This window comes from Pholcus phalangioides, unplaced genomic scaffold (genome assembly GCF_987345545.1).
Source record: "Pholcus phalangioides strain wild (caught in Gottingen) unplaced genomic scaffold, Ppha-v1.0 ptg000009l_1, whole genome shotgun sequence".
Taxonomy (NCBI): domain Eukaryota; kingdom Metazoa; phylum Arthropoda; class Arachnida; order Araneae; family Pholcidae; genus Pholcus; species Pholcus phalangioides.
Window position 1 is genome coordinate 40062431 of NW_028301602.1, and position 27476 is coordinate 40089906.

At 34.0% G+C, this 27476-nt stretch overlaps 1 protein-coding gene across 4 annotated transcripts; it reads right to left on the bottom strand.

Annotated features, from left to right (window-relative positions):
• Positions 1-44: 44 nt before the first annotated feature.
• Positions 45-27072, bottom strand: LOC149083057 (alpha-tocopherol transfer protein-like). 4 transcript variants are annotated; one of them, XM_089236179.1, is made up of 7 exons: positions 11466-11688; positions 7817-7876; positions 6375-6589; positions 4150-4392; positions 3836-4029; positions 3276-3386; positions 45-2036 (listed from the first exon to the last, which is right to left on the bottom strand). In XM_089236179.1, exons 3-7 carry the CDS (start codon positions 6538-6540, stop codon positions 1857-1859), a joined length of 894 nt encoding a protein of 297 aa, XP_089092305.1. In that variant the 5' UTR covers positions 6541-6589; positions 7817-7876; positions 11466-11688; the 3' UTR covers positions 45-1856. The 4 variants fall into 4 exon arrangements, with proteins under 4 accessions (XP_089092305.1, XP_089092302.1, XP_089092303.1 ...); XM_089236176.1 differs by lacking the exons at positions 7817-7876; positions 11466-11688 and adding an exon at positions 26849-27072; XM_089236177.1 differs by lacking the exons at positions 7817-7876; positions 11466-11688 and adding an exon at positions 16737-16919.
• Positions 27073-27476: the final 404 nt, after the last annotated feature.

A 27476-nucleotide genomic window follows, 5' to 3' on the forward strand; every position in this document is an offset into this window, starting at 1 on the left:
ATACGAGAGATAAATAAATATAACACAAGTATTTTTTCCCAACATACGTTTTGGTAAAAAACAAAATGTTTATTTGTTTTCACAGAAACAAGTAGTATACATACACATCCGCTTAGATAAAGCAGATAAAATAGAGTAATAAAAATAAATAAATATTTTTGGCATTTGATGAGAAAAATCAGGCATATAAATACATACGTAAATATATACAAACAGACAGCACTCACAGCACATCTGTGAGTGATAACCGTAACGTTCATCTATGCACCCTTTTACTTAATTATACAACAGATTATAAGATCCATTTCGAAGCAGGAAAAATTAAATTTTTTCAATCGCAATTTTCTCAAGAGAGCAGTGAATATTTTTGAACGAATCATGATGTGGGAGCCAAAAAAAGACAAATATTCAGACGGGAATAAAAAACGCACGTAATTATATGAACGTACGTTTTTGCACTTATCTAATGAACAATTCTGAGGAGTTACTTGCACATTGTAAAACTTTTCATCTACATGGGCCATATATTCAGGGCTGACAAGGTTCTAGTCTGTGAGCATACAACCAACTTCGTTTTTTTTACATTGCAAATGTTTAACACTAGAACGACGGGAATTGCTTAGAGCGACGGTAGGAAAAAAAATCAACTATTAATTTGCGAATAAATTGTATATGCAGAATGAAAAAAAAAAAAAAAAAACACTAAATAGCCGCCAAATCCTGAGCAATGTAAAATACAATACATAAGACCGTTTTTCGATGTCGATCGCATTGTGCACTGAATTAATTTATTTTGTCGAAAACTTCAACGACACTCATTTTAGCAGAGTAATAAAATTTCATAATTTCTGGCAGAAATTTCATTTGTCTGCGACGTCAACTTTATGAGTGCATAATACTCAAGACCGATTTTCTCTGCTATTGTTTTGCTCAGTTGAAAGCATGATACAGGGTGAAATATTGGCTCCCCACATCATTCAGCAGAGCCTCTAGACTGGGATTATTGGTGGGGCCACCCACAGCCCCTCTATAGAGAATTTATAGTGTAAGAAAAACCAGAAAAAAATGATACGGATCGTCTCGGCCCCAGGGCTAGAGCCTTGTCCATGGGTAAAATAGTGAAAAATAAATATTATTTTCGTCGTGCGACATTGTACCAGTGAATGCAATGCAGTAGAAGCGCGCGAAGATGACGACTAGCTTTTTTAAAAGTATACCTTCCAATGCTACCAAATAGGTACGAAATAGATACTTGAGAAACACCCTGATAGAACATTTGTTCTCTCAATTTTAACGTTTGTATTAGAAGACAGTCCATTCCATTTCATCATGTTTTGCAATCATAATAGTTAAATATCTCTATAGCGATCAAAATGACCGCTACTGTCGTTCTAGGCAGAGCTTCATTTTACCACAAAACTAAGAAACCTAGAATATCCATACTTTAGGGATTTAAGAGCCTCAACGAGATGAGAAAAGTCATGGAATATTGAAGTACCTGAGATAAACCGTTCGGGTATATTCGCATGTCATTACAAGTACGTTTGCGGCCAAAATGACCGCTTCCGTCGTTGTAGTGTTAAATTCTATGGTACGAAATATCTCGGTCTAGGATCCACAATCTTGGATGAAGTTCCTATATATATTTTTCGTATACCATAAATTCACTATATTAACGTTTTCTCTTCTCTCTGTGGAGTCCTTCCTTCTTAATTGCTCAGTGGAGTAACTAATTGAGGTAATACACGGCCACAAGACAACGAGGTTTACTGCCTCGATGAGTTCTAATTAATCTCGAATCTAAAGTCCAGCTTTCCAGATTCGGAATGAAAAAAGTTTTTCCAAGTTGATGGATTTCACTTCTTCTTGTACCCGTACTTCATGTAAGTGTCATATATGTGATCCTCGTATTCTTCCATCTTTTCTGCCCAGACGCTGTTACTCCATGGGCCAAGGTCACCTCCGTACTCTTCTGGTAGAACAGTTGGAATGATGTGCTTGTGTAATCTTTTCATGTTGCGGCCATGGAAAAAGAACTGAAATAAGAAAGTCGAGATCAATATTACACTGCTTGAAAAAATACATATTTGTTATTATTAATTTGGCATTTGCAAAACAATAAACAATTGTTTGGCAATGCTTTAATTCACAATAAATTATTGAGTTGAAATGCTGTAGAAAAGACGGTTAATAAATTTTTAATATATAGCATTTTGAATACGGTATGTAGAAATACTTATTGCCCCTTTATTATTATAATTTGACAGATAGATGGCAGCACTAATAGAAGTGTAGAGGAAGCAAATCTATTTGGATCCACAAACTTAGCTCGAGTTGGGTTACCAGCCTCGAAAACTGAAATGGAGTGACGCTTAGTGACGTCACGTATCCAAATTTTTTACAGTAGATGGCGCCACTATTCTGAACAATAAAACAGGCCACAACAATAATTTTTTAAATAATTTGAACAGAACTGCTAAAAACAAAGCAGAAACTGAAAAAACATGGGAACTTCGGCGTCTGTTGGTGAATGCGTGCTGGGGGAAGAAAACACTCAACTAATGAAGAAATATATGTTTCAAAGAGAAAAAAAATTTCCCCAGAGAAATAATTCCGGAAAACTGAAAAGGAGGACAAAAGGGCTAATTTTCCAAAAACATAGAAGGACGCTTGAAATGGCATAAAAAAAAGGACGGTTTTTGCAACCCTTAAGCTCGGGTGGAGCATTTTTGTCAGGGATTGCTCTTGGGGCCACACATGTCCCTTCCCCCCGAGCGTGAAAGGTGGAGCTGACTGATCTAATGTATATGCATATATATGAATTTGCATCATCGTGCCCCTCCAGACTTTCGAGTATACACTTCCGCTGATAAGGCCGCATAAGAGCGGCATTTCCTTAATCAACAGCTCACCGAAAGAACGATTTATCAACCATTGGTTTGGTAACAGCCACTTGTAGAAACCAATCGATTGACAAGCAGAGGCACCGACATGATGAAAATATTTAGGGGGGTTCAAAATTGTAAGTCGTCTTGTATATACGGGACTCAAGCCCATGCGAAAGAGAAGGGGGGGGGGCGTTGCATTGCATTGTACATTCATTATTTTATGGGAGGGTGGTCAGGTCCCTCTCAAAGTTCATTATGGGGGGGGGGGGTGCTCAAACATCTTAGCCCCACAGTTTCAGCACTTATGTTTACAAGATAATTGATTGAATCTTCATCAACGATGGATCAACAATTTAGAAGAACATTCGATATTTCAATGACACTTACTCTTTCTTTCAGTTTCTTGGTAAGCACAGCCTTGAGAACTGCCCATATGTAAGTGAAGAGAGGTCCTTCATTGACGATATGAACTCCTCGAAATCTTCCAGGAAAACAGTTCTAGAAGCAACATAAACCACAACTATCAATACATTGAAACCAATATGTTCGTAAAATACCAAAAATTAAGGGGATGCACTTGTAAATTCGAATCTTTTATTTGTGGTAAATAATTTATCTTTTGTCTGAAAATTATATCCACTATTTCATAACGTAGAACTTACAGTGTAATATACAGTCAGGGCCTGTTTCTAGCATAGGCAAACAGAGTAACAGCTCAGGACCCACAAATTTTCAGAGTCCCATAATTGGCTGCCTTTTGTATCTTAGGTAGAATCCGCATGCCCCCCCCCCCCCGCGTATGCGTTTGCCTCAAAGAAGACTACATACACATGTTTAAGGCCCCCCCCCCCCCCCATTCCCGAAATTGTCCAGGGTCCGAACATACAAGAAACAGGCCCTGTATACAGTATCAGCTTATGGAAGAAAAAAACCCTTGTTAGATTTACCTGTAGTGCTTCAGCAAAAAGCCATAAGTAACTGGTTCCTATACTGGTGAGTTGCTTCATTCCAAAACCCTTAAAATCGACAATGACTTTGAAGCCTGCGATCTGAGTTGCTTCTGAGGTGATTGCCTGAACGAGTCCTGATGTGAGGGTTCGCATCACTAGTGTCATGTTCGCATCCATAGGGTTCCATTGACCTGCACATGGAAAATATTCCTATTTTAATTCGGGTAAGAACTTATACGTTTCTCATACAAATTTACGAATGTTTCAGTGTAATGTTAAGTTTATGGAATGATGTTTATCATTGCTCTTACCAGCTTGTATGATTAGGATCAAACTGCCATCTGCATCTCTGTAAGGAAGGAATCCAACGAGATTGAGATCCATCATATGTTTAACTGTTGAGAAATCGAAATCATCGTAAACTTCCCAATATTTCTTCCTGGTAGAGTAGAAATGCTTGACTAAAGTAAAAGCCTTCTTCAAATCGAATTTCCTTGCTCGTAGGAAAGCCAGGAGAAAGTTGTCGTCTAAGCAAGGAAAAAGATCTTTCTCTTCTGAAAACAAATGAGAAAATTTCGTTGAATATACTTATATTGCATCGATATCGCAGTGGAGATGTTGAGTGCCATGAAAATAATAGCAGAATAAACTGTTATGAAGACGAAAAGTGACGTATCAGGGCTATTCAAATCAAATATAGATAAACATGTAAATATCTGACCAAGAGATGGCAGCACCACATTGTTTGGTGCCTGTAGTGACAGCAAAGAACGCGGTCAATAATCTGAGAAATGAGTCAGCTGCATATATGCGTACGCAGAATTTTCTCAGGGAGAGAACAATTTTTTTCTCCTTTACGTTTCGTAACCCCCGGGTTGGGGTTTACGTTTTCCCCTCCAAAATAACACTATAATCTCGGCTTGGGGGAAGGGGGGGGGGTTGGTTAGAACCCCAAAACCCCCCTTTGTGTACGCCAGTGGTCAGCTGAGTAGAGAATATAAGTAACCAGTTGCGTCGGAACCGGAGTTGCTGCTCACAGTAATCTGGAGCAAGGGTCCAATCATTCAGAATTGATTCAGGAATCAAAATTTCCTTTATAGAGCTCAAGAAGAACATTTAGAGGTTCCAAACGCTTCCGACACCCGTGTAAGTAACAGTGGTGGTAGGGCCACGCATAGGCGGAGATAGACTTGGAAGTCTGGGGGGGGGGCACGGTCATTATTGCTGGTGGGGGGCAAGATGATGATGATGATGTTGATTCATCTGTACATATATGCATTAGATCTGTCGACTTCACCTTTGATGCTGGGGGGGGGGGCCCATCGTATCTCCGCCCATGGGGCCACGACTAGGATAGGGTTGGGAGGGGGCGTGGTGCCTAGGGCGATGGGTTTACTCTTTTTTTCATTCCAAGTTACGGTAGGCTTTCGGCAAAATGTATACAAGCCTGGGGGATAGAGTAAGTTTTCGTTTGTAGTTTCGGCTTTTGCAGTGTGTGTGTGTGCTGGATGCCTTCAAGCAAGTACAAGTAGAGTAATCAGTTTCTATACAAAGAAGGTTCTCCAACAAACAAAATGCTTTGCTAAATGCAAGCAGTGTATGAGGGCGTACAACGTGTATATTTGCAACCAGTGATGAATCCTGCTGTCATCATGTCGAACCAGACACGAGGAGGACGAGTCTCGTATATACCGTCAGCGTCACCAAGAGCAAATGAAGCAAACTCATCTGTTTTGGCTGGAAAGGTCATGTTTACAGTTTTCTATGATGTCAAAATTACCATTCACCTAGAAACTCAGGATGTCACTTGATCTTAATGTATTTTGTCAAACATTCAGCCACCTTGTTGGGCGTTTTGCCTGTTGTTTCATTTGTACGTGTATACGGCTTGCATTTGAAGATTTCATTTTCCAGAGCACTCTTTTGCATAGGAATCAAATCACGCGATTTCGTACTTACTTGTGCGTGCCACATCATATACCACTACGGTAAAACCCTCACTTACATCCCCTCGACTTACGTCTATGTCGTCTCTTCCTAAAAAATTTTTTTTTCTTCTCAATTTGGCGCCTTTTAAACGAGACTAAAAACTTTTCACAGCATATTACTAAAGGAAAAGTTTGCTTCGTCGTCAATCTTGGAATTTATTACAGGGAATATCACCTATGGAGATATGGGCTGAGAATTCCGGCGCCCCATAGCAATGAAGGTCGCGGTCACCACTATTACCTCGAAGTTATCCTCGACTCTGAGGGCGTTCTGTATTATTACTACAGATATCAAAGTGTGCAGTACTGCCACAGATTGGACAATTCCATCAACTATTCAAGTTGTTGTCAGCTCTTTATTTGTATAGTCTATATATAAAGGCGTTTACTTGCTATGCCATGAAGTAGAGATAGATGTTAGCGATTGTGATGTTTTAGATGCTAGATATGAAATATATATATATATATATATATATATATATTCGAAATACTGTATTTCCTTTTATCAAATAATGCATTCTTGTATTTGAGACGATATCAGTAATTACCTTTAAGTAAATTTTTCAGTTCCTTCAGATACTCTTTCTTCTTCTCTTCAGTCTCGTGAAGTTCAATTTTCGCTCTTTGCTTGAGTTCTTCTGTAAGAACCTTCGAATCGAAAGGTACAAGTTTATGCGATGCTACAGTTTCCTCGATTTCTTGTTCAATAGTCATATTTGTAAGAATTGACTGGGCTTCTTCACCGTCTTCTTCTGAGAAATGTCTGGAATTAAAGGTGAAATTCGTTTTTCAATGTGGAAAAATAATAATAACAATAAAATATTTATAATCACTATGTTTGAAAGAACCACAAACTTAAATGAATAAATTTGCCATTAATGTAGTATTTGAATCATCTCTATTTTTTTTTTAACGTAAATCTATTTCGGTCATGTAACTAGTAAAAATAATGGATTAAAATTGCAGTATTTCTCGGCATAAGCACCGTTGTAAATAATAATAATGATAATTCTCAAATGAAAGCGCCGCATCTTTGAATATATGAAAATACGCTTAGCGTTTAGATTTCATGTAATCACGGCCTTCTCGTATTCTACGAGCATATATTTCTTGATAGAATATGAGATTGTGTCGGGAATATATACTATACGATGAGAATACGTTGTCTTAATACACTCGAAACGAGTTTTGAAGAGTTGAAAAATACAATTTAATTAACTGACAATTGAGTGTAGTATGTTAATGTCGTAGCCCCACAAGCATAAGGCTGACAAATCTTCAGCACGGAAGACCGGGATGATTATTATCATTTTTTGTTCTATCACACTATACATTCGGTATAAGAGGATCCGTAAAAATTAAGGCTTGGGGGTCCGCCAATGATCCAAGGTCTCCGTTGCAAGATGTGAGAGGCCATAGGGGTACGCAGGACTTTCCGCAAGACCCCGGGATTGCGTTTTTCACTAAAAAATAACGTCACAATCTCTGCTCGAGGAAGGGATTTGAACCCAAAACCCCTCCTTTCCGTACGCTCATTCCATGAAAAATTTTCATATTTAATTTCTCGTAGATTATGTTTTTGGAAAATAAATGTAAGTATCTCAAGCGTTAAAAAATTTAAAAAAAAATTATGTTTTTAGAAACGCAAGCAACGCATAGGTGAAAAAATACTTATATGGGAAAATTCGAATTACTGAAAGTATTTTTAATAGGAACGTATGTAAATAATGTTATAAAAAACGCGAATTGATGTTAATAAAATGTTAACTTCTCTATTTACGCAGTGTATTTCGAAAAATTCTCTTTTTTCTCGCTGTTTGCCTACTATCAGAGAAAGATCGATTTGTTTTCAAACAAACACTCTTCCAGAATGATTCCAGACAGAGTTGTGATGAGTATGTGATTTCTACTGATTAGAGTTTTCCACATAATCGCACGGTTTGTACACAAATATATATATATATATATATATACACACACACACACATACCAATGCGTATCTTAAAGGAGTTGAAGGGCATTTCTGACTCGCATTTTTGGAATTCAGAGACTAAAAAGGGAGAAAAAAAGAACTTGCAGCAAAATAGCAGTTTCAAATCTGAAGAAAAACAGTTTTTGTCGCAATAATGTTTCGCGTTCTATGTATTTGTTATCATGTTTGTGTACGTCATACATGTTTTTGTTTTGAACATAAAAATCATTCTCAAGCCAAACAGCTCTCACCAGAGTAACTTGCACGATAACTGATGATCATATAATAGAGAAAAAACTCTTGGTTTTTTTAAGAGGGGCAACTACACTTGAAACGATTACTGTAGTATTTGAACCAGAAGATGCGACGGGGGGAAAAAGTTTACTGTAAATAACGGATTCTCGCTCTAGAGCTCATATGACACACATAAAACGTCCTTGACATGGTCAAGGTTGCTTAGAATAGAATAAAATAATGAGATAATTTTCACAGAATGTCACCGATAGAAAAAAAATCTGATATCTTAATACTGTTTTTAACTATACATATATTAGCAGTTGCACGGGATATATCGGGATCATTATGCAAATAAAAATCGTTTAGCACCAAGAATCACTACTAACATATATTAAAATGAGTCTGTACGGGTCTTCCACATAGTGCTACTCATTTAAGTTACACAAACGTGTTTCGAAATACTTTCATGGATTATAAATTGCAATAAAATTATTATAATCAAATTCCAAGGTTTGATTAATTATTAATTTTAATTCTTTTTTTTTTTTTTTTTTTTGCTTCAGAGGTATTCTATTTAGGTTACCAACACGGTTATTTCACGACAAATTGAAGCAGGTTCCACAATTCGTTTTGTTGGTCGGGTGTATAGCGTGCCGATCCTTGGCTGGGAAGGTCTGGGTTTGAGTTCTGCTTTGGGCATGGATGTCTTGGTAACTTCCTCGAACAATTCCCTTGAGAGATCGAGTATACAGGAATTTCTGACCTTCCAACGCGAAGGTTGACGCTTTAACCCTGGAGTCCTCAACGCATTGCCCGCGAGTCTCACGTGGCCCGCCAACGGAAATTCTTCTTAGTCATTCTTCCCTGGACGGATCATGCGGATCCCTTGGGAATACGTGACGATCATTTTATCAAAAAAAAGTTGCAGAATTCATAGAAATACTGGAAAAAAACCTCAACGGAAAAATTTATTCCAGAATCGGTGAAACAAGTACATAATTTTAAAATTAGTTTTAAAAACATTTTTAGAACTGATGAAATAAATAATTTCAGGATTAATGAGAAATAATGTCAAAATTGATTTTAGAATTAATGAGAAGAGTTGTTTCACAATTTTTGAAAAATAAATGATTTCATAATTAATTTAAAAATTTCCAGAATTATTGAAAGAAATTATTCTAGAACTAATGAAAAAATAATAATTACAGAACTATTAAAACGAAATCCTCTCATTAATGAAACAATTTCCAGAATTACATTGAAATTTTCATTTTCATAATTATTGAAAAATATTACTAGAATTACGAAAAGAAATCGTTTCATAATTAATGAAGATCCATATTTAAAGGTAAAGTGATTTCAGAATTTAAAGAAACTCACATAATTAGTGAAAAAATAATCTCAAAATGAATAAAATTCCCGTTGCTTACTCTGGACCCCCATTTGACACACCCGATAAGACGCCACTATGTGAATCTACATACCGCAGTATAACTTTTTGGCCCTTGAGTTTCATGGACGTTTTTTTTTTGTCCGGCAATGTCTGAGAAGTTGAGACGACCTGATTTAACCAAAAAGTAATTATAACTGCAAATACGCGTAAATCAACTTTATTATTCACTGGAATGCATTTTCTGAATAATTTACGCGTGTTTTCCTAAAATATATTCAAGTATTATTAATACTTAGAAATTACTTACAATTACTTATAAATTATTTTTGAAAACAGTTTTCTTTTTTATATGCCAGCAAAATTTTAAACGGAAAAAATAGTACGGCAATTTATCTTAGTTGCATGTTCCGCAGGTGATTTATTGAGTAATATTTGGAAAGCGTTTCAAAAACGTTGGTATAATCTCATTTTTCTTTTGTTCATTCTTCTGAATGCAAATTTGAATAGAATGGAGAAAAACAAAACAGCGGAGGTTGATGTTCTTGAAATCGTAAAGCGCCGTATAATTTTGTTTTGTATACTCCTCAGTTGCTTCCTCTTATATATATATTATGCCTGCATATGCAGGCAAAATATTAAGCATTTCGTTTTCCTGATGTAACAGTAATTACAGATATTTTTGAGATTTTACACTGACCATCGGGAGCAAAAATGTTTTTGAACCTAAATTTAAGGAACACAATAGAATTACCAGGAAGTTAGAAATTTTTTATTTGGTAATAACCGACGTCAACGTACTGAAAGCATTTTGAATGGGAATATTTCTTATTTTGTGTGTTTTTTGTGTGTATCAGATGGATTTTTTCCCCCGTAGTCGTCAAAAATTCCCATCAAACGTACAGTACTCACACCCACTTGCATATTTACACATTTTACAAGATCACTGAAACGTAAGAAAGAATAAAGAAGTGAATAAGTTGTTTTTTTAATAATACATGCTATTTATGTAACGTTTGACGAAAGTCAGAGAAAGTTCTAGAACTGACACAGATTGAATGTTTATTTCTCCATGTATTCAATTATATGAAGAAAAGAAAAATGGACAGACCTTTAACCCAGTTTTATACGAACTCGACACACAAATGATTTACTGATATAGAGTTAAAGGAAAACGTAGAGAAGGAATACAATTATCACGTAACCAACTTACCTATTCAGGGTTCTGGTCAGTCACGTGACGTGCATACCTATCTAGTCTATAGTAATTTTCAGCACACATGCTAAATTTTTTTTCTCTTGCAAAGTCTAATTATTTCGATTCAAGCTAATGTCCTCATCAAAATGAGTCATTCTTGGTTATGGCCATCGATAATAATTATACGTGATACTATTAGGGTAATAATAACGTTTATAAAGCATAATGCATAAAGCATAAATGCTAAGAAATGTATCGAAAAATATTCTAATGTGAGAGAAAGCAAAAATCTCGGTATCTTGGAATAATTCGTGTTAGCTACTAGTAATTCGTGCGATTATTCGAAAAAAAAATTGATACATGATAAAAGCTACAAATGATTATGAGATAACATCAATTTTAGTTCAGGAATAAACTTCCTCAGTTATTTTCAATGTCCACTTGAGTTATTCAAGCTCAATGTCTAACTTGCAGTGGAACATAACGCGCATGATTTAAATTATCAAAAATAACACAGGAAAACCAAAAATTCTAGTCGAGACTTTTACATTTTTGCATTTTTAGAAATATCCAAAATGGGTCATAATTTTTTATCCAAACTACTTAATTATTTTCGAGTAAGTTTTAATTTTTTAATAATAATTAACTAAAATTAATCTGAAAGAAACAAATATTTAAATTTCTGTTTTTTACAGTCATTTTTTTTATTTGATGAAATCAATTACAGACTAAAGTATTTCGAAACATGAACAAAAATTCATGAAGTTAGGAAATAAAAATATACTAAGAGGTATATAATAGCAAAATAAGCTCGTAAATAAATACTAGTAGGATTGCCTTACCGTTGGGAGTAGATAAATTAATGAACAAAAATCGGAAGTCCACAAAGTAAAATAGCAACTAAATTTGACAAATTAGAGGTCCCAGCATCATCACAAACTAAAATTACGAAAAAATCTCATCTTGACCTGAATTCACTACGAAAAAAACGATAAACAAGGGAAAAGTCCTATTTTTCTTTTTATCTGGAGATTTTTTTTTCTCCGTCATTCACGAACATATAATGAAACTTTGTCTTGCTGAATGATACATATATATACGGACAAAGATGATAACCTAAAAATTTTTGCCCTGTTTATTCCACGTCGAATATCAACAAACTCAAGGGAAAAGGTCCTTTTCGGTGAACTTTCTAGAAGAAGAAGAAAACATTCTATTGTTTCTAGCTGTGTGGCCTTTGGGGATGGGATTCAAGCGAATGAACCATTCTGACCGAAAAATGACCTCAGCATAATTAAAGGCCATTGATATTCGTGGCTATGGTACCCATTGAGTGCTGTTCCAATCATTCAATCACCATTGCTGCTCGAAACCGAAAATACTTTTTTTTTTGATAAGGGGAAGAAACTTGAGTCCGTTTCACCTCAAACAACTTGTGAACAGTTGATTAGGGGCCATTCAAGTATTACGTAAGCAGATTTTTGGCCATTTTTGACCCCCCCCCCCCCCTGTCAGCAAAATTTCGTCAGCAGCATAGAATATTTCATATCTTCAAAAAAGGGTGGTTGATGACGTAAGCAACCTTCAACCCCCCCCCCGTCACCAAAAGTCAGCAAATCCGACCCCCCCCCCCCCGATGCTGACGTAATACTTGAATGACCCCCTACAGAAACATACTTTTAGAAAAATAATAAAAATAACGTGCTAATTTTGAATATGCCATTCATTTCACAAAAGGCGTACATGTACCGAGATACGAAATCCAATTTTTCATACGTCCCCAGTATCCACTAACTTCCAATAATCGGTAAGTTGTTTCTCTGTTACTTCTCAGACCGACGATAAAAATATTCCATTCCATGCTTCTAAGCGCAATATTAGCCGAGATATTCGAATTCAGAAACCACTGAAATGAGGGAAAGAACAGCATGGGAACACGCTTTTCCCTTAATACATACTGTTATTTCCCTCATGTTCAGTTATTTTGAATTTAAATATCCATCTCAGCTAATGCTGTACTTGAAAACAGGGAACTTTTTCGACGGGCTCCACAAAGACAGGGCAGCAACTTTTCAGTTGAGAATTAGTGGACGTGGGGAAGTATAAAAAATTGAATTGTTTAATCTCGGTATCCATATACGACCCCCAGTAAAAGAAACGACTAAAGTAAGCACGTGATCTGGATACTTTTCTGATTGCAGGTATGTTTCTATAACTAACGGTTTATGAGTCATTTCAGTTGAAGCGAATTTTAGTTTTCACCCTGTATTTATTTATTCAAACAAAATAATGATTTCACCATTAGTCTTTTACTTTATTGAGGTTGATCAAGATTCAATTACGCAAAATGTTCAACCACTATTATCAAGATACTGTGATAACTAAGCTGTAGAATTCGGTCATCGAAAAGAGTTTTTTTTTAAGAGTTTGGATCATCACCAATTTCACCTGTCATCACCATCTCGTATGCCGTACAGAAATTCACGCTGGTAATAAGCAGGAAGGCACCAGGCCATGGTCAGTCTGGGATAGCTTTTAGATTTTGTGATGCTACTTTGGGATTCAGTTCGCGTCTCTTTCTCTTTCTTTGCAAAGATGGAGGTCACCAGTTACACTGTTTTGTTTTTCTCTCTCTTTCTACCTTTTTTCTTATATTTTTCGTTCCTCGTCCCAGACTGAATAACCTTCACCTCTTGGAAAACCAACTCGAAGAAAAAGAAAAAAAAAAACATCTGGCGTCAGTTTTACGTACTTATTTATTGCGCATTTGTTTTTTGTTATTTTTTCCCCCATCCTCTAGTCTAGGCACTAGAACATTCTTTTTATATAGACTAACTAGCCTCTTTAGTAGAAATAGGCGAAGGGGTGGGAGTTTCGCAATGACGTTACTCTATTTTCTACGTAATGCTTACGAATTTTATTACCTATCGTTTTTCGATTTATTCGGCGGGCAACTTTTCCGTTGGTAGTAAAACGGGAGAGAGAGAGAGAGAAATCCGTCCCCATTTTAAATAATATTATCCGATCGCAACAACGTAAGCGTAACTCTTATGCAACGTGCGCTATTTAAGTGATGAAAGATGGTCTTAGAAGATTCGCATCCATTTCTTTCTCAACCTTTAACCCTTTATGGTTCACCTCCTAAAAATGTATTGAAAATTTTTTTTCTACAGAAACGGTTGTAAATTGGTGCTATTAACATATTTTAAATTTAAACAACACATCACCAAAGCAATCTAATTAATTAGAGTGAATTTTTTAATTAGCTAAAATGCTAATTAGGATAAAATACAGTATAAAGCTTGCCTTGATTTTTTGATGTTATCAACAAACAGATCAAATCTTGCTCAGCAAAGTTGAATAGTTGTTACCTTGAATTTTATTTACACTTCCCTCAACTTGGTACGATTTTATAAATCTCTGAGCCCGAGAAATTTCAGCAGCTCTCAGAAAATGACACCGATAAGAAATATATTGTTTCTACACAAGAGTATTGTACTTATATAGGCGTATTTTGTATCAAAATGACACTAAAAGATATGCTTTCAAAAAAAACAAGAAAGTTGAGAAAAAAATTGGTGTAATGGGATTTTTGACTATGCATTTGTTATGCATATTCAAATATACACGGGACCATAGACTCAAGTTTTTATTTTCTGTTGGTTATTATTCCATCAATTTAATTGTTAAAAAGGAAAACATAGCAATTTTCTTTTTTGTAATGTTAAGATATATATAAATGTGTAAATGTTATGTAGTATTTCTTGTTTTTTGTTCCTGCAACTTATTCCAAAAAGTATGATCAAAATCAGAAATTTATACAAGTAGTATCGGCAATACGAGTTTGCACATTATGAAGCTGAACATTCAAAGATTCATTTAGAGAAAAAAAATGCAAAGCTGTTGTTCTGTTGTCACGCGAATTAATCACAGATTCTCCACAAAAGCTACAAAGATTATTCATCTAGCTTACAAAGCTTCCACACAGTTACATACATAGCATAACAATGTAACTGTTTTTAATTTTCTTATAATATCAAAACCAATGATGAGTAAGTAATGATCACGACATGAATCTATATATTTCCGAAATCAACGAGAAAACACCCGAAAAAGATTCGATTCACCTGTACCAAGTTTTACTAGTTGCAAAGTGATACTGACAAGCCTTACTTTTAATTCACTTATTTCTTAGTTTTACTGTTTTTTGCTTTCTTAGTTGATGATTTTTAAATTTTGTGATTCAAAAGTTATTCCTAATCCACTAAGAAACAGTTCACAACTATTTTGTTGAATTTCTGCGAATTTCTGAAAACATTCAGAAAGTACGAGATACTTTTTTCTTGGGGTATGAATATTTCATTACGTAATTGTTTGTATTAATTATTTTCTATTTTTAGTCATGTAAGAGCTTTATATAATTTTAAATTCATCCCTACTCATTTTCAGGGAAAATAAACGTTTACTAAAAATATGAAAAAAAATTTATATTCAAAAGAAAACAAATTCTGTTAACGGCCAATCTTCCCAATTCGGAAAATCGGTTTTTAATTGGAAAAATATGTTTTTCGTTCATGCAAGCACTTGATTGTTTTCCCCTGAAGGCGTGAGATCAGCACTTATACAATAAATTTAAATTTTTAAATTATCACTTTTTTTAAGGAAAGACAAAATTCAAATTTTTTGTTTTTAATTTTAATGTTTTTCTATGGATATGGGTGAATCGATAAAACATATAGGATTTTTTTTCAATGATTTTTTGGTTGACATCTCTAAACTGAAGAATCAGAAGGGGAAATAAAAAAAAACCAATTCAAATCGGAATCTGGCCTGCATTCGTATTAAGATTCAAATTCAGAACTGTTACATCAAAGAGGATAAAATTAATGCATTAAAATTAGTTCATAATCGGACGAAATAAAATAAATTATATGCAATGGAACTGATTCATAAAGGAAGAAAACTTAATTTTCTTAATTTTCAATTTCTCTTTATCATTCCCAAAAAGAGGAATACGTGAAACTGATAACGTTTGACAACATTTTTCGAACGTTTATTCAACGTCTAACGAAAACCCTTCTTTATGGGGTTCCTTCGTTATCAGTTACAATTTTGTACTATCAGTCATCAAACAGACATAAAACGATGCGTTATGAAAAATACATAAATTATACTTAAAACAACTATTACTTTAATTCCTTCTTAGCTCTGATAAATATTTGAAGACTCAATGAAATCGAAAGTTCGAAAGACAATAAGCATTTGTAATTGCGTTTATCCTATCATACCGGAGTTTACGAGATGACAGTTCATTGTTTCGAATTGACCGCCAGGAAACTCTTCGATCTATCTGTCTGATCCGATCGAACAATTATTTCAGGGGTACATAAACATTGCCATAAAAGTTTCTAGAGAATAGAGGAAATACCAGCTTCGGGGGACAATTGAACAACAATGCAAGAAAAAAAGCAATTTTAGTTTTTAACTGAATGATTATATCATGAATTAATTTTCTAAAAACGTTCACAGGAAAGTTAAAAAATTGTTTTTTTTTTTAAATTTTCCTTCAAAGCAGAAAAAGAAGCTATACAATCTTTTGCTCTATAACAATCTACATAATAGAAAAATTACTGCGATATTATATTTTATCATAACTATATTTACTAAATGATTGACATATTATTTCTCTCTCTCTACTGAGGGTCAAGGATAAGGGAAGAAAAAGCAGGCTAACCGAATGCATGATAATTACCAAATTATTGTATTAGCAAATGAGAAATAAACATAAGATGAATAAATGAATCGCTAAATATACGGTGGACTCGTACAGCAATTATACTTATGTCCAAATCCGTGGGCCATAATCAGCATGATATGCGAAAACTAAACACAGCCGTTAAAAATTCTTATGGTAATAGTTATTACAAGATAAAAAAACAGAATATTACATTATCGTATATACTAAATCTAATTAATCGGTAATCGTTCCCCCTTTTTGGCCCACTTCAGTTCTATTTCTTATTCGAATCATTAATGTCATGATACACGGAATAATAATGAAGTAATAGTATTGTTTTTCTAAAATAAATCTGAGAAAAAAAATAGTCACTTACCTGTGATGATTGTTTCAAGGGTTCTTATGTGAAATTACGAACAGCGGGCTAAAGAGGTCGCCTATGTCTCAAGATGATATTCGAGATTATAACAGTAACCTATTGATACAATATCTCCGTAGACTAAAAAGAAACGATGGAAACACGGAGTCTTTTCTGAAAACCCTCCAGTTAACTTATATCGAAAGCTTTGCCTTCAGGTGTTATATATATATACTCTCCTACACGCGCAACCGCGGTTAATGCAAGGCCGGTTAGCACCTTTGACATCATCAAGAGAGAGCGAAAAGAAAAATCTTAAGCTATAAAAGAAATCAACGAAAATAAACGTCACGATATGACGTCAAATTCTAGTCAATTGGAAAAAAAAACCAACGATATTAACGTTCATTCTGATGGAGAAGTTGGTAAGGCTAGTGAAAGAAAGACTATTAGGGCCTTGCGAAAAGAAGAGAGAGAGAGGGAGAGAGAGAGAGAGAGCACACAGAGGTAAAAAAGGATGTAAAGCCCAGCGAGATGAAAAATAAAGGTATGATGCTCTGATCATGATGATGTAAATCTCTTTCAAAATGTTACAAAGAAGTCACATTCTTACTATGACCGTTGACTAATTACTATGCATTTTCTCATTTAAGCGTCAGGAAAAACCTGTGAACTTCGAAATGCGACATCTTTTTTTTTTTTTTTTCGTGCAAAAGTAATGTCCTCTCTTATGCTCAACTTGTAAAAAGGTTCCATGACGTACAGGAAGTAATAATAAGACAGAAAAAAATGAAGGTCAAGTTCCACTCCTATCGTGACAAAAATTTTTTATCCAAGAGAGATTTATGTTTGACATTTAGTTTTACGTAACGGTTTTTATTTTTTGAACAAGAAATGGATTATACAACATGATTCTGTCGTATTAAATTGACTTCTAAGCGTATAATCAAATACAATTTCATATTAATTTATTAGTTTGAAGAAAAACGAATGTTATATCATTACCTTCATCTGTTGTGCTGGGTAAAATTATTTAAAATTTAAAGCAACTGACTTTTTTTTTACTTTTGAACCGAATAAAACCCAGGCTGATACACAATTTCAGCCATTGCCCCGAAGAGGCAACTGACTACGTGTGGGGCATTGTTCTTTTTTTTTTTAAACATTGTGGTGTTTACAAGACGTGTGGTTTAATCACAACACTGTATAAAAGAAAGAAATCCAATACATTTTCTGAAATATTTCTGTAATTTTTTGAGATATTTTATATTATGTTCTCAGGATAAGCGTATTTTCAGCACTTACGCCAGACATTGTACGCTGAGAACTACTACATAAGAAATACACGATAAAAAAGGTAGCTTTCCATGCATTTATAACTCCTAGAAAAAACTTCCTGTGATACTGCATATAGTTTTTTGAATCAATTTATTCTTTCAATTTAATCATACAGAAAGGTAAGTATTATACTAATTTTTTTCATCATTTATATTCTGTCACTGAATTCTTCAGTAAATTTACGTATTAATGACATAATACATAAATTTACGTGCGTGTTCCTTCAGTTTATGTATTAATGACTGTCTGACTGACTGATTGAGGTAGATGCATTTTCTTAGGGCGTACCGAATCTATTGAATTAATGACTGTTTATGCTACGAACTTCATCTGGAGCAAAATACGTTGAAATTCTAATTCTCATAACCTTGATAATGATGAACTTTCAACGAATTCTACAAAACTGCATTTTTTCAGACGCTGTCAAATTTTCATTAAATTTTTCTACATTGAAAATATTTTTTCTATAACAATATTTTTCGAAGGAACGAATCGACTTCATATGGAGTGGCTCAGAAGTCGGCCAGAATATGGAACAATAAACATTAAAAATGATCTTCCAGAAAAGTATTTTCCAGAAGATAATTTTATTCCGTGGTCCAGTATAAGTGGCACTATCGGCTGTGGCAATATGAAGAACGCTACTTGAATGCTTTAGCAACTGAAAGTTTTGACATTGAAAAGGCACTTGCAACACGAAAGTCATTTTCAGAGAATTGACTTACACTGATTGGCTTCCGAGCCGTCCATATGACTCGATTAGTATATTAGCCCTTTAAGCGTTTTTAAAAATTTTTCCTGATTAACGTTACAACTGCCACAGTCGAAATCACTAAACCATCTAGAAATTGTCACATATTTTCAATATATTTTTTCGATCGCTTGAGATGATAAATGTTTTCCTTTCCCCCCAACACAATAATAGAAAGAAAATAAAGAAGAGCAAAAAACCCCGATAGTTTTTCCTGTTATTTTTGCTGTATGTAGTAATCCTATACTACCTCGAAGGAAAGGAAAAACATCCTTTCTCTTCCCTTCTATAATCAGACTTGTGAACAAAAGATGAATTTTAACACCACCTTCAGAAGAAGGCCTCTGCACGAAGCTTGTGACGTCACTGAAGAAGGTCATCTTACTTATAGCCATTGGATATAGCAGGCCGATGCATGCGCCGTCTTTACTTTTTTTTACTGTATCCAATGACTATAGGTGAGATGACCTTATTCAGTGACGTCACGAGCGTCGTGCGGAGGCCTTGTTCTATAGGTGGTGTTGGCTGAATCCGCCCACTGGCAGTTGATTGGCAGAATGGGGGAGCGAAGAAAAACATGTTATCATGAGAAGAAAGCTTACAACGGTATCTGGGCTCCGGGATTGACGAATTAAGAGCGTTTTTTATTTATGTATTTATTTAAAGAACCCGAGATACTTCGGGATTTCCAAAACAAAGCGGATCAAGTTAAACGAGATATCTCTGGATTGCAGCTGTAAGGGTCAATGAATGAATAAATAATTGTATGATTGACACACGTCTTCACAGATTCCTTGAAAAACTGGAAATGGCATGAAATTAAATGTAAATTTGATGTAACCGTAACTGCATATTCAATGCAAAATTACGTTTTGTTAATAACCTTTATTACTGTATTTTGTTGATATTTATACTGGATACTTATATAAAAAATATTCAATTATTATTTAACTAATATTTAATAAAAATTATATAATTGGTAAAGTTAAATATTTATTAATTTAATAAATATAATTTATTGATACAAATATACGCAACTCCTAATTGCGTATTATTTATTTCCATCTGTTCTAAAATATTCTGCAAAATAGAACTAATATGATGTCTTTTCAAATGTTGCAATCGATCAAATAATGAATTGCGGTCAATCCTTATAATTTATGTTTTCATCGAAGGCAATTATGTATAAGCACGGTAAACTTTACACAAAAAATAAATTTTCCGCGTTTTTTTAATTACGAAAATCATTCTAATTCTTCTCCAAATTAAATTTTCCATAATTTTCTTATTCTATTCTATAAATATCCTTTAAAAGTTATCATAAACAAAAAGAATTCCTTTAGAAAGTTCGTGAAGAATATTTTCTCTCAATCACTTTTACTTTCCCTGTTTGACATGACTCATCAACTCATCCCTAATTGGGATATTTACAGTTTTTATTATAAACGAAACAAACACCGTAGATAATTCTAGAAAATGAAGCATTAAAAAAAAAGGCAAATTGTAAAAAAAGGAATAACCAGGGTCACAATCATGGAGATTGTTTCATTTCTGACATGGAGAAATGGTCATTTCTCGATGACCAAATAAAGCCAAAACATCTAATTACATAAACTAGAAAAGAAAAAGAATGAGAACAGTATATATTTCTGTTCATCTCTACTCTCTATGGAAAAAGAAGATTCTGTTGTTTTAGGAAAGTTACGATTATCCTTATCCCATGATCGTATTTAAAATTTCCTCTATTTTTGGTGAGGAACATGCGGATTTCTATCGGTGTAAACATGACTGTAAATTATATAAAGAAGAACGACATAATCTCTTGTTTTTTGGTTAAACTGACGATTATAGGCATCTATCAATAAAAAAAAATTATGTATTGCAGCTGCTCCGGTAACCATTGAAATATCATCGAAATCAATCTATTGTGGCTTGAATCTTCACCTTGAAAAAAAAAGGTAAACACGTAAACACCTTCCATTATTCCCAGTTGATGTCACATTGTTTTTAACTGAAATTCTTAGAAATGTTATAAACAGAAATTTGAATTTCTTTTACCACTCTACGATCAAGGACATGATATTGCACCCAAATGCCAGTGGAATAAATTTAAACAAGTTTTTTCTGTTTTCTTTCCTCTCTCTTCAACCAAAAGCTTTGTTGGAAGCCTATAATTTTTGAAGTGAAACGTCTATAGTGACATAACAGTGAAACGGACATAAGAATGAATTTTTTTGAGGGAGCGGAAATTCATCACAAAAAGTGAAACGCTTTCTTTTGTCTCTAGCAGATTGTGTGATGAAGGTCCAAGAAGCAGATGGGTTGTGGTGATGGGGGGGGAGGGAATGTCAATAGAGGTTCTCGGCCGTGTAAGAAAATGAAGTTAGGTGCGGGTTGATTTGAACATTTTTTGTCGGACAGTGTCAGGTCCTAATTGGTTGCACTATCATAATGCAATTTATTTTATTTTGAATACATTTTTATTCAATTACATCGATATCGGGTTATTTTATCATGCGTGCAAGCTATTTTTCTATAGATTCATTCCCTGCTTATCCGATTCTTATTATGTATCAATATCTTCTCATGTAAACAGTATTAATTTCTTAAAAACGTCCCAAGTCATTTCTAGTATAAATAATCTTTCATATATTATTTAAACACAAAAAAATCGTAATTATTTTACTTTTTTGTCATATTTAAGAACTTTTTTTTGCTGAAAATAATTTTTCGTTGATACAGAAAGAGACATTTTTACATGCGTATATTAAGTATATATCATGGTGGTGTTGATGTTTGGGACAAGTGAGTAAGTAATGTCTTTAGCTTGTTCTATTGATCCACAGAAAGCAATCAGGCCTACAACATTTAAAAAAATTTTACGCATGCCACAAGCAAAAAATAAACAACCAATTCATCTGCTTCCGAATTTGGATCCAAGACTTTGGAATTTGGAATAGCACTTGACAAGCAACACATATAAAGTACTCGTAGAAAAACACCAAGTTACGTTCACAACACACACACACGCACATTGCGATATGCACTCATTCGTTAGAATTTCCGTAGAGGAATATGGACGAGGTATATGCGGTTTAGTAGTAGTAGCAGGTTATGGTAGGACAGTATAGACTCGATAAAAAAGTAGCCCCATATAATTTTATAAGTTTAAACTCGATCATACGGCGTCAGAACAGTCAAATGGTGAATCTGCTCTGATGCGGACAGAAGTTTCAATAAAATCTTTAGAGATGATATATAATAAAAATAAAAGAAACTAATCCATTAGAGCGTCTTATATCCTTTAACATGGTCCTAAAAGCTCAAAAACTGTGCTGGGGTAAAAAAATCATTAAAAATATTATTTAACTATTGATTTATTTTGAATTTTGTGCATATATATTTCTGATTGTACATGCTGTGTTTTATACAAATACATTTTATACAAATACAAATACAAATGCCACAACAAACAGAATTCCCAACGAGGCAGCTGAAAAAGATACCCATAAAAATCAACACAATGTTTTATGTAACTCCAATGTTTATTTTTTTGTAAATTTTAAAAAAAAAAGAGAAAAAAATGTTTTAATAACACCCTGAATGTTAAAGTAGCATGGCAATATAACTGAATAAAAATTGATTAAAATTAGGAAAAAAACTGTTTGGCTTATCAAACGAGGCAAAATATTGAAATTTAATTACCTCAATTTCATTTAAAATTTAATTTTTTCCCCAAAAATTTAAATTTATCGTTATACAGGAAATATCTATAAATGGATCTCAAATTTAGTTTTCTTTTACGCTAATAAATACGAATTAATAGTTAGAAGAAGTTGACCAGATAAAAGTCTCTTTTCAAGTCGTCATTTGTAAAACAAAGTTTATCCGGTTACGGTATGTTAAAATATATTTTACATCATTTTCTTGATTTGGTGGCATTTCTTCTATTTTTAAAAGCAAGAAATAATTTTGAGGAATAAAATTTTTCTTATCTGCTATTGCCGTTTTTCATGGACATATTTCGTCCGTTACTGAAAATTCGGTAAATAACTCCAAGTAGAATCATGTTGTCTTCAATTCAAGTTGCATGTTTCCTCGAAGTAATTATGTGGTGCTTCATATAAAGATGCGGTTTATTTTTGTGTTCAGCTGATCATAACAAGTTTTCAATTTTTCAGTGCTGATTGTTTTTCTCGTTTTTAATTTTTGTTTTTTTTTCCCCGTTCAATGGTGGTTTTTGGAACAAAAATATCTATAAAAATGTTCGAAAAACTTTTTTTTTTTGAGGAAAAAATAATGGATATACAACAATTATAAATTCTAAATATGTTATATTTTGTACGTGTATTGTATATGTAAGCATACATATAATGGACGTTGTATAAGTAATAGTTTGAGAAAAATAAACTTCGGCTCACATACCATCCTCAATACAGATATTACTTTTTAGTGAGACTTCGAGGCCAGATTGAGTTTCTGACGTCGGAGCAGCTGCGCATGTTGATTCCTATTTCGAAAGGTTGCAAACTTTTATCATTCCGGAATTACAGAGAAATGTAAGATTCTGTTTGGTTTTCTGATTCTCCAAATGATTATTATCGATTTGTCACTTGGTTATTTCATTTGCCCAATAAAATTTTAACATTTGACAGTTTCTCAATACGTTCTTTCTGGTCATTACCTATTACTTGACTGCACATGCACCTTGTAAACATTCCACTGGGGAATTTCTAACGAATTTGTAAATTCAAGGAAAATGTCACTCCCCGCTATTCATACGAGTTTTTAATGCGAAGGTGAACTGCACACGAGCTCTAAGGAAATATTGATGTCTGTTGCCTTTGTAGTCTTGTGGTCTAGGGCTCTCACCCAGCAAGTGAGACGATGTGGGTTCAATTCCTCCTACCAGGGCAGTTGAATTTTCTTTCTTTCCTAAATTTAATCTTCGCATCAACCAGCTGTTAAAAAACTTCAAATTGTTAAATGCCGGAATCTGCGTTCTAGATGTATGTGAGGCCCTAAAGAGCGGAAGCGGGCAACAAATCTCTCTTGCTATGAGGGTTCAAGAAGAGGAAAAAGGTGGGAACTTTTGCCAAGTAGGTAAAAAATATTTAAGTTGTCAGAATTGTGCTTATTTTGCTGTAATCTGTCTTCCATGTTCTAAAGTGAACATGGCAAGCCTGAATTTTGGGTGTTGTGAAAATATTGTATTGAAGGTCTGCCTGCTCCATGTGAAGAGAGCAGGCAGTGCTGGCAGTATTTTAAATGAAAGACCGGCAAGCATTCACGCATTGACGTTGGAAAACTGCACTGTAGCCAACTGTGGTTAGGGGGAATGAGAAAAAAATTTGCGCGTAATTTGTAGGTGATGTAAATCACGAATTCAACGAAGACTACCACCAGCCTTGAAATATGAGCTATTTCACAGGATCACAGGATGTTTGGATATCAGGTGTAAAGGTCTTCCCAAATCACCTCGAAGTAATCACCATCGAACTAAATAAAAGAGGGCATTTAGCGTACATAATTTTCAATGTGTACTGATATGCGTATTGTCCATATTATATATATTGTATTATAATCACTCAAACGTGTAATTTTGGTTTATAGCAATATTCAATAAAACCAAGCATTTGTGTAGATACTTTCTTTCAAACCGAGCACACTCAACTCAGGTCTATCACCATTTATGGGCGCGATTTACTACCTAGTGAGTTGTGCCGGAGGTGTAACTGTGTGTGTACCTAACAGTCTGAGTGCATATGTAGTATTGTGTTTGATTTTTCAGTGCTGTCATCTATATTTCAGAAGTGAAATGAGTAATGTGTTATGATTGAATTGGTGCTGTTCGTAGGTCTGTTGCTCTCTGTGTGGCGAGACTTTCTAACCGGCAGATCACGGCGGGGTTCGAACCCGGGTCCTCGCGATGCGAGTCCGTCACTATGACCACTCGACCACCATATAGCGGGTACGTAGATACTGCATAACATGGGCCATTTTGTCACCCAGCAAATATAATTAGTATAATATCTATCCAATAATTTCATTCAGAAAATAATGTAAGGCCCTGAATATATTCTATTCATATTGACAGTTCATAAAGATTCAGTTTTGATATTGCATAAATTTGAGTCACACTGACGTATGTCAATCTCGTTGTTGAAAAATGCGTAACTTTTTCAATTACGTTGTGCCATCGTCTGAACGAAAATAGAGGGAGAAAAGATGCTCATCTTCAAGGATGCAGGCACTGGAATAATTTTTCTATTGATTTATGGCATAAGAAGGATTACCTAGAACTATTTGGAATGTGAAACCCGATATGTTTTTGATGTTATATATTTTGCCAATATCCTCTCAATGGTGACCTTGACCACGAAAAAAATTGGTTTGAGTCCAAAATGGTAAACTGTATAACTGAAAAAATTCGTAGAACTCGAATGGTGACAACTCTTTCATACTCATGCGTTATTTTAGGTATTTCATGCTCACGGAAAACAAATAAATCGATGGAATTTCTATTGCATTGCACTTGTATTCTTCCAGGGCCGTCTTAACAAGTTTCAGAGACCCAAAAACGTTCTGGGGCCCAAATATTTTTAGGGCCTCTCTCAGCTTCTGTAGAAAGATAGAACGAGGAATAGAATTGACAATAAAGAAACAAATAGGAGAAAAAGAGAAATATTGAAGCATGGAATAAAAAGTAATAACTGTGAATGCACTTCTATTACAAATATACAGAGTCAAAACTGTATATTTCAATGAAAATTACCAGGAAATAACTTGTCGCAGATTATTTCCATAATTATAATCATAAAAAGACATCAAGACTCATTTTTTTGTAATTTTAATAAGTGCAGGGAAATATTTAAATAATTTCATGATTACTAACCGAATACCAACCGTCGTGATTATGTACTGATTTTATCCTTATTAGTATTTTTTCTTTTTTTTTTTGGATATACGTATTTTGTCGTGACCATTATACTTACTCTACGTAAAATGCACGCAGTAACTTTGCATGTTATGTAATATGCACCGGCAATATATATTTGAAAGTGCTAAAAAAGTTCCAAAGTTATTCAATTTTTTTATTATCCTTATGTCTGCATGCATACATGGAAATAAATAAAAAATTTTAACACGTGAGAAACATGAATTTTTAGTAACCCTATTGCAAAAAAGAAATAAATAAATGTACATTTGAGGAAAAACTACAAGTTTCACACGGAAAGGCGTTGCCACTCTCTTTACAGAGAAAAAAAAATGGTTTCTATAATGTGATTGTGCAATTAACATTAATAATATGCAGGTTGATAGAAAAGTAATTTAATATTGAAAGTTCAGTAATTCGCGGAATAATGAACGTAGAGGGATAAAAATTGCAACGCATGCTGGAAAACGATATGGGGGGTTTTATTGAGAGCTTTAGAAAATAGTAACAAAAATGGGGGCCGATTTTTTTTATCTATATATTAATTAATCTGTGCTAACAGATACATTTTGATGGCAATTCCCCCTTTTGTTATCGGATGAAGTGTCATCTGTTGACCATTTTCGTAATTATTTATTTAAGGTTTCAACTAAATAATTAATGCACGTAAAGGGATAAAAAAAATTATCCCTTTATGTACATTATCCCATGTGTTATTGAACTTTGAAACGTTAACTGGCTTTTGAATCACCTGTATATTAGTTATCAAAGACAATTAATTTATAGAGAAAAACGTCAGTATATAAAGCAACATACGGTTTAAAACATATTTTACATATAAATGTTTAACGGATAGTATATGTGTTTCTAATAATTTGCAAATATTTTTTCTTATTTACCATAACCCCTTTCTAAATAGCAGTTATAAATACTTTGAAAAAGTCAAATAAAAATGTTATGAAAATATTTATTCAAATTTTCACTCCCCGATTCATTATTAACATAATTTTTTTAATAATTGTCTTTGAATTACTAACTTAGTTTTGAATTGTGAACTTGATGAGATTTAAATTAAAAAAAAAAGAAGAATAGGAAGCTACTCACTGTGAATCTGATACAGAAGCATCACTATAACCGAATATATGCATGATTTTCTATCTAATGACTGATCATGAGCTATTACAGAAGAGTTATAAAATGGAAATGATTACGATTTAACGAAAAGTGTTGGTATTAAGCAAATGACGCACAGTGTAAAGTGTTGTAGAACCTGTCGTGATATGTAATAAAAAACGCAAGGGCTTGAACCTCAAAGAGACTGTCTGTGTAGGAAACATGTGATCAAATAAAGATCAACAAAAGGGGAATACTCAGCAAACATAAACGTTATTTTATCAGGTGAAAAGCCCTGACATTGATAAAAGTAGAATAATAGCAGCTGGACGACGAAAATGTGTTAAAAACTGCAACTATGTAAAATTTTTTGTTCATGTGGCTGATATGGTTTTTTCCTTTTTCTTTGTCTTTTTTCCGCTCTGCAAGTGTATTTTATAGATAAGAGAACGATTTCATGGGATAAATATGTAGTCCTATCCGATCCGTTCGAAAGGACGGGTTTTCGATAGTCAACGAGGTGTTTTCCCGAAAGCGTTTGAGAAAAAAATTTGATTTTTTATCGTTAATTAAAAAGCTGATGAAAAATATCAGTATAATAAGAAAAATCTACTGTAAT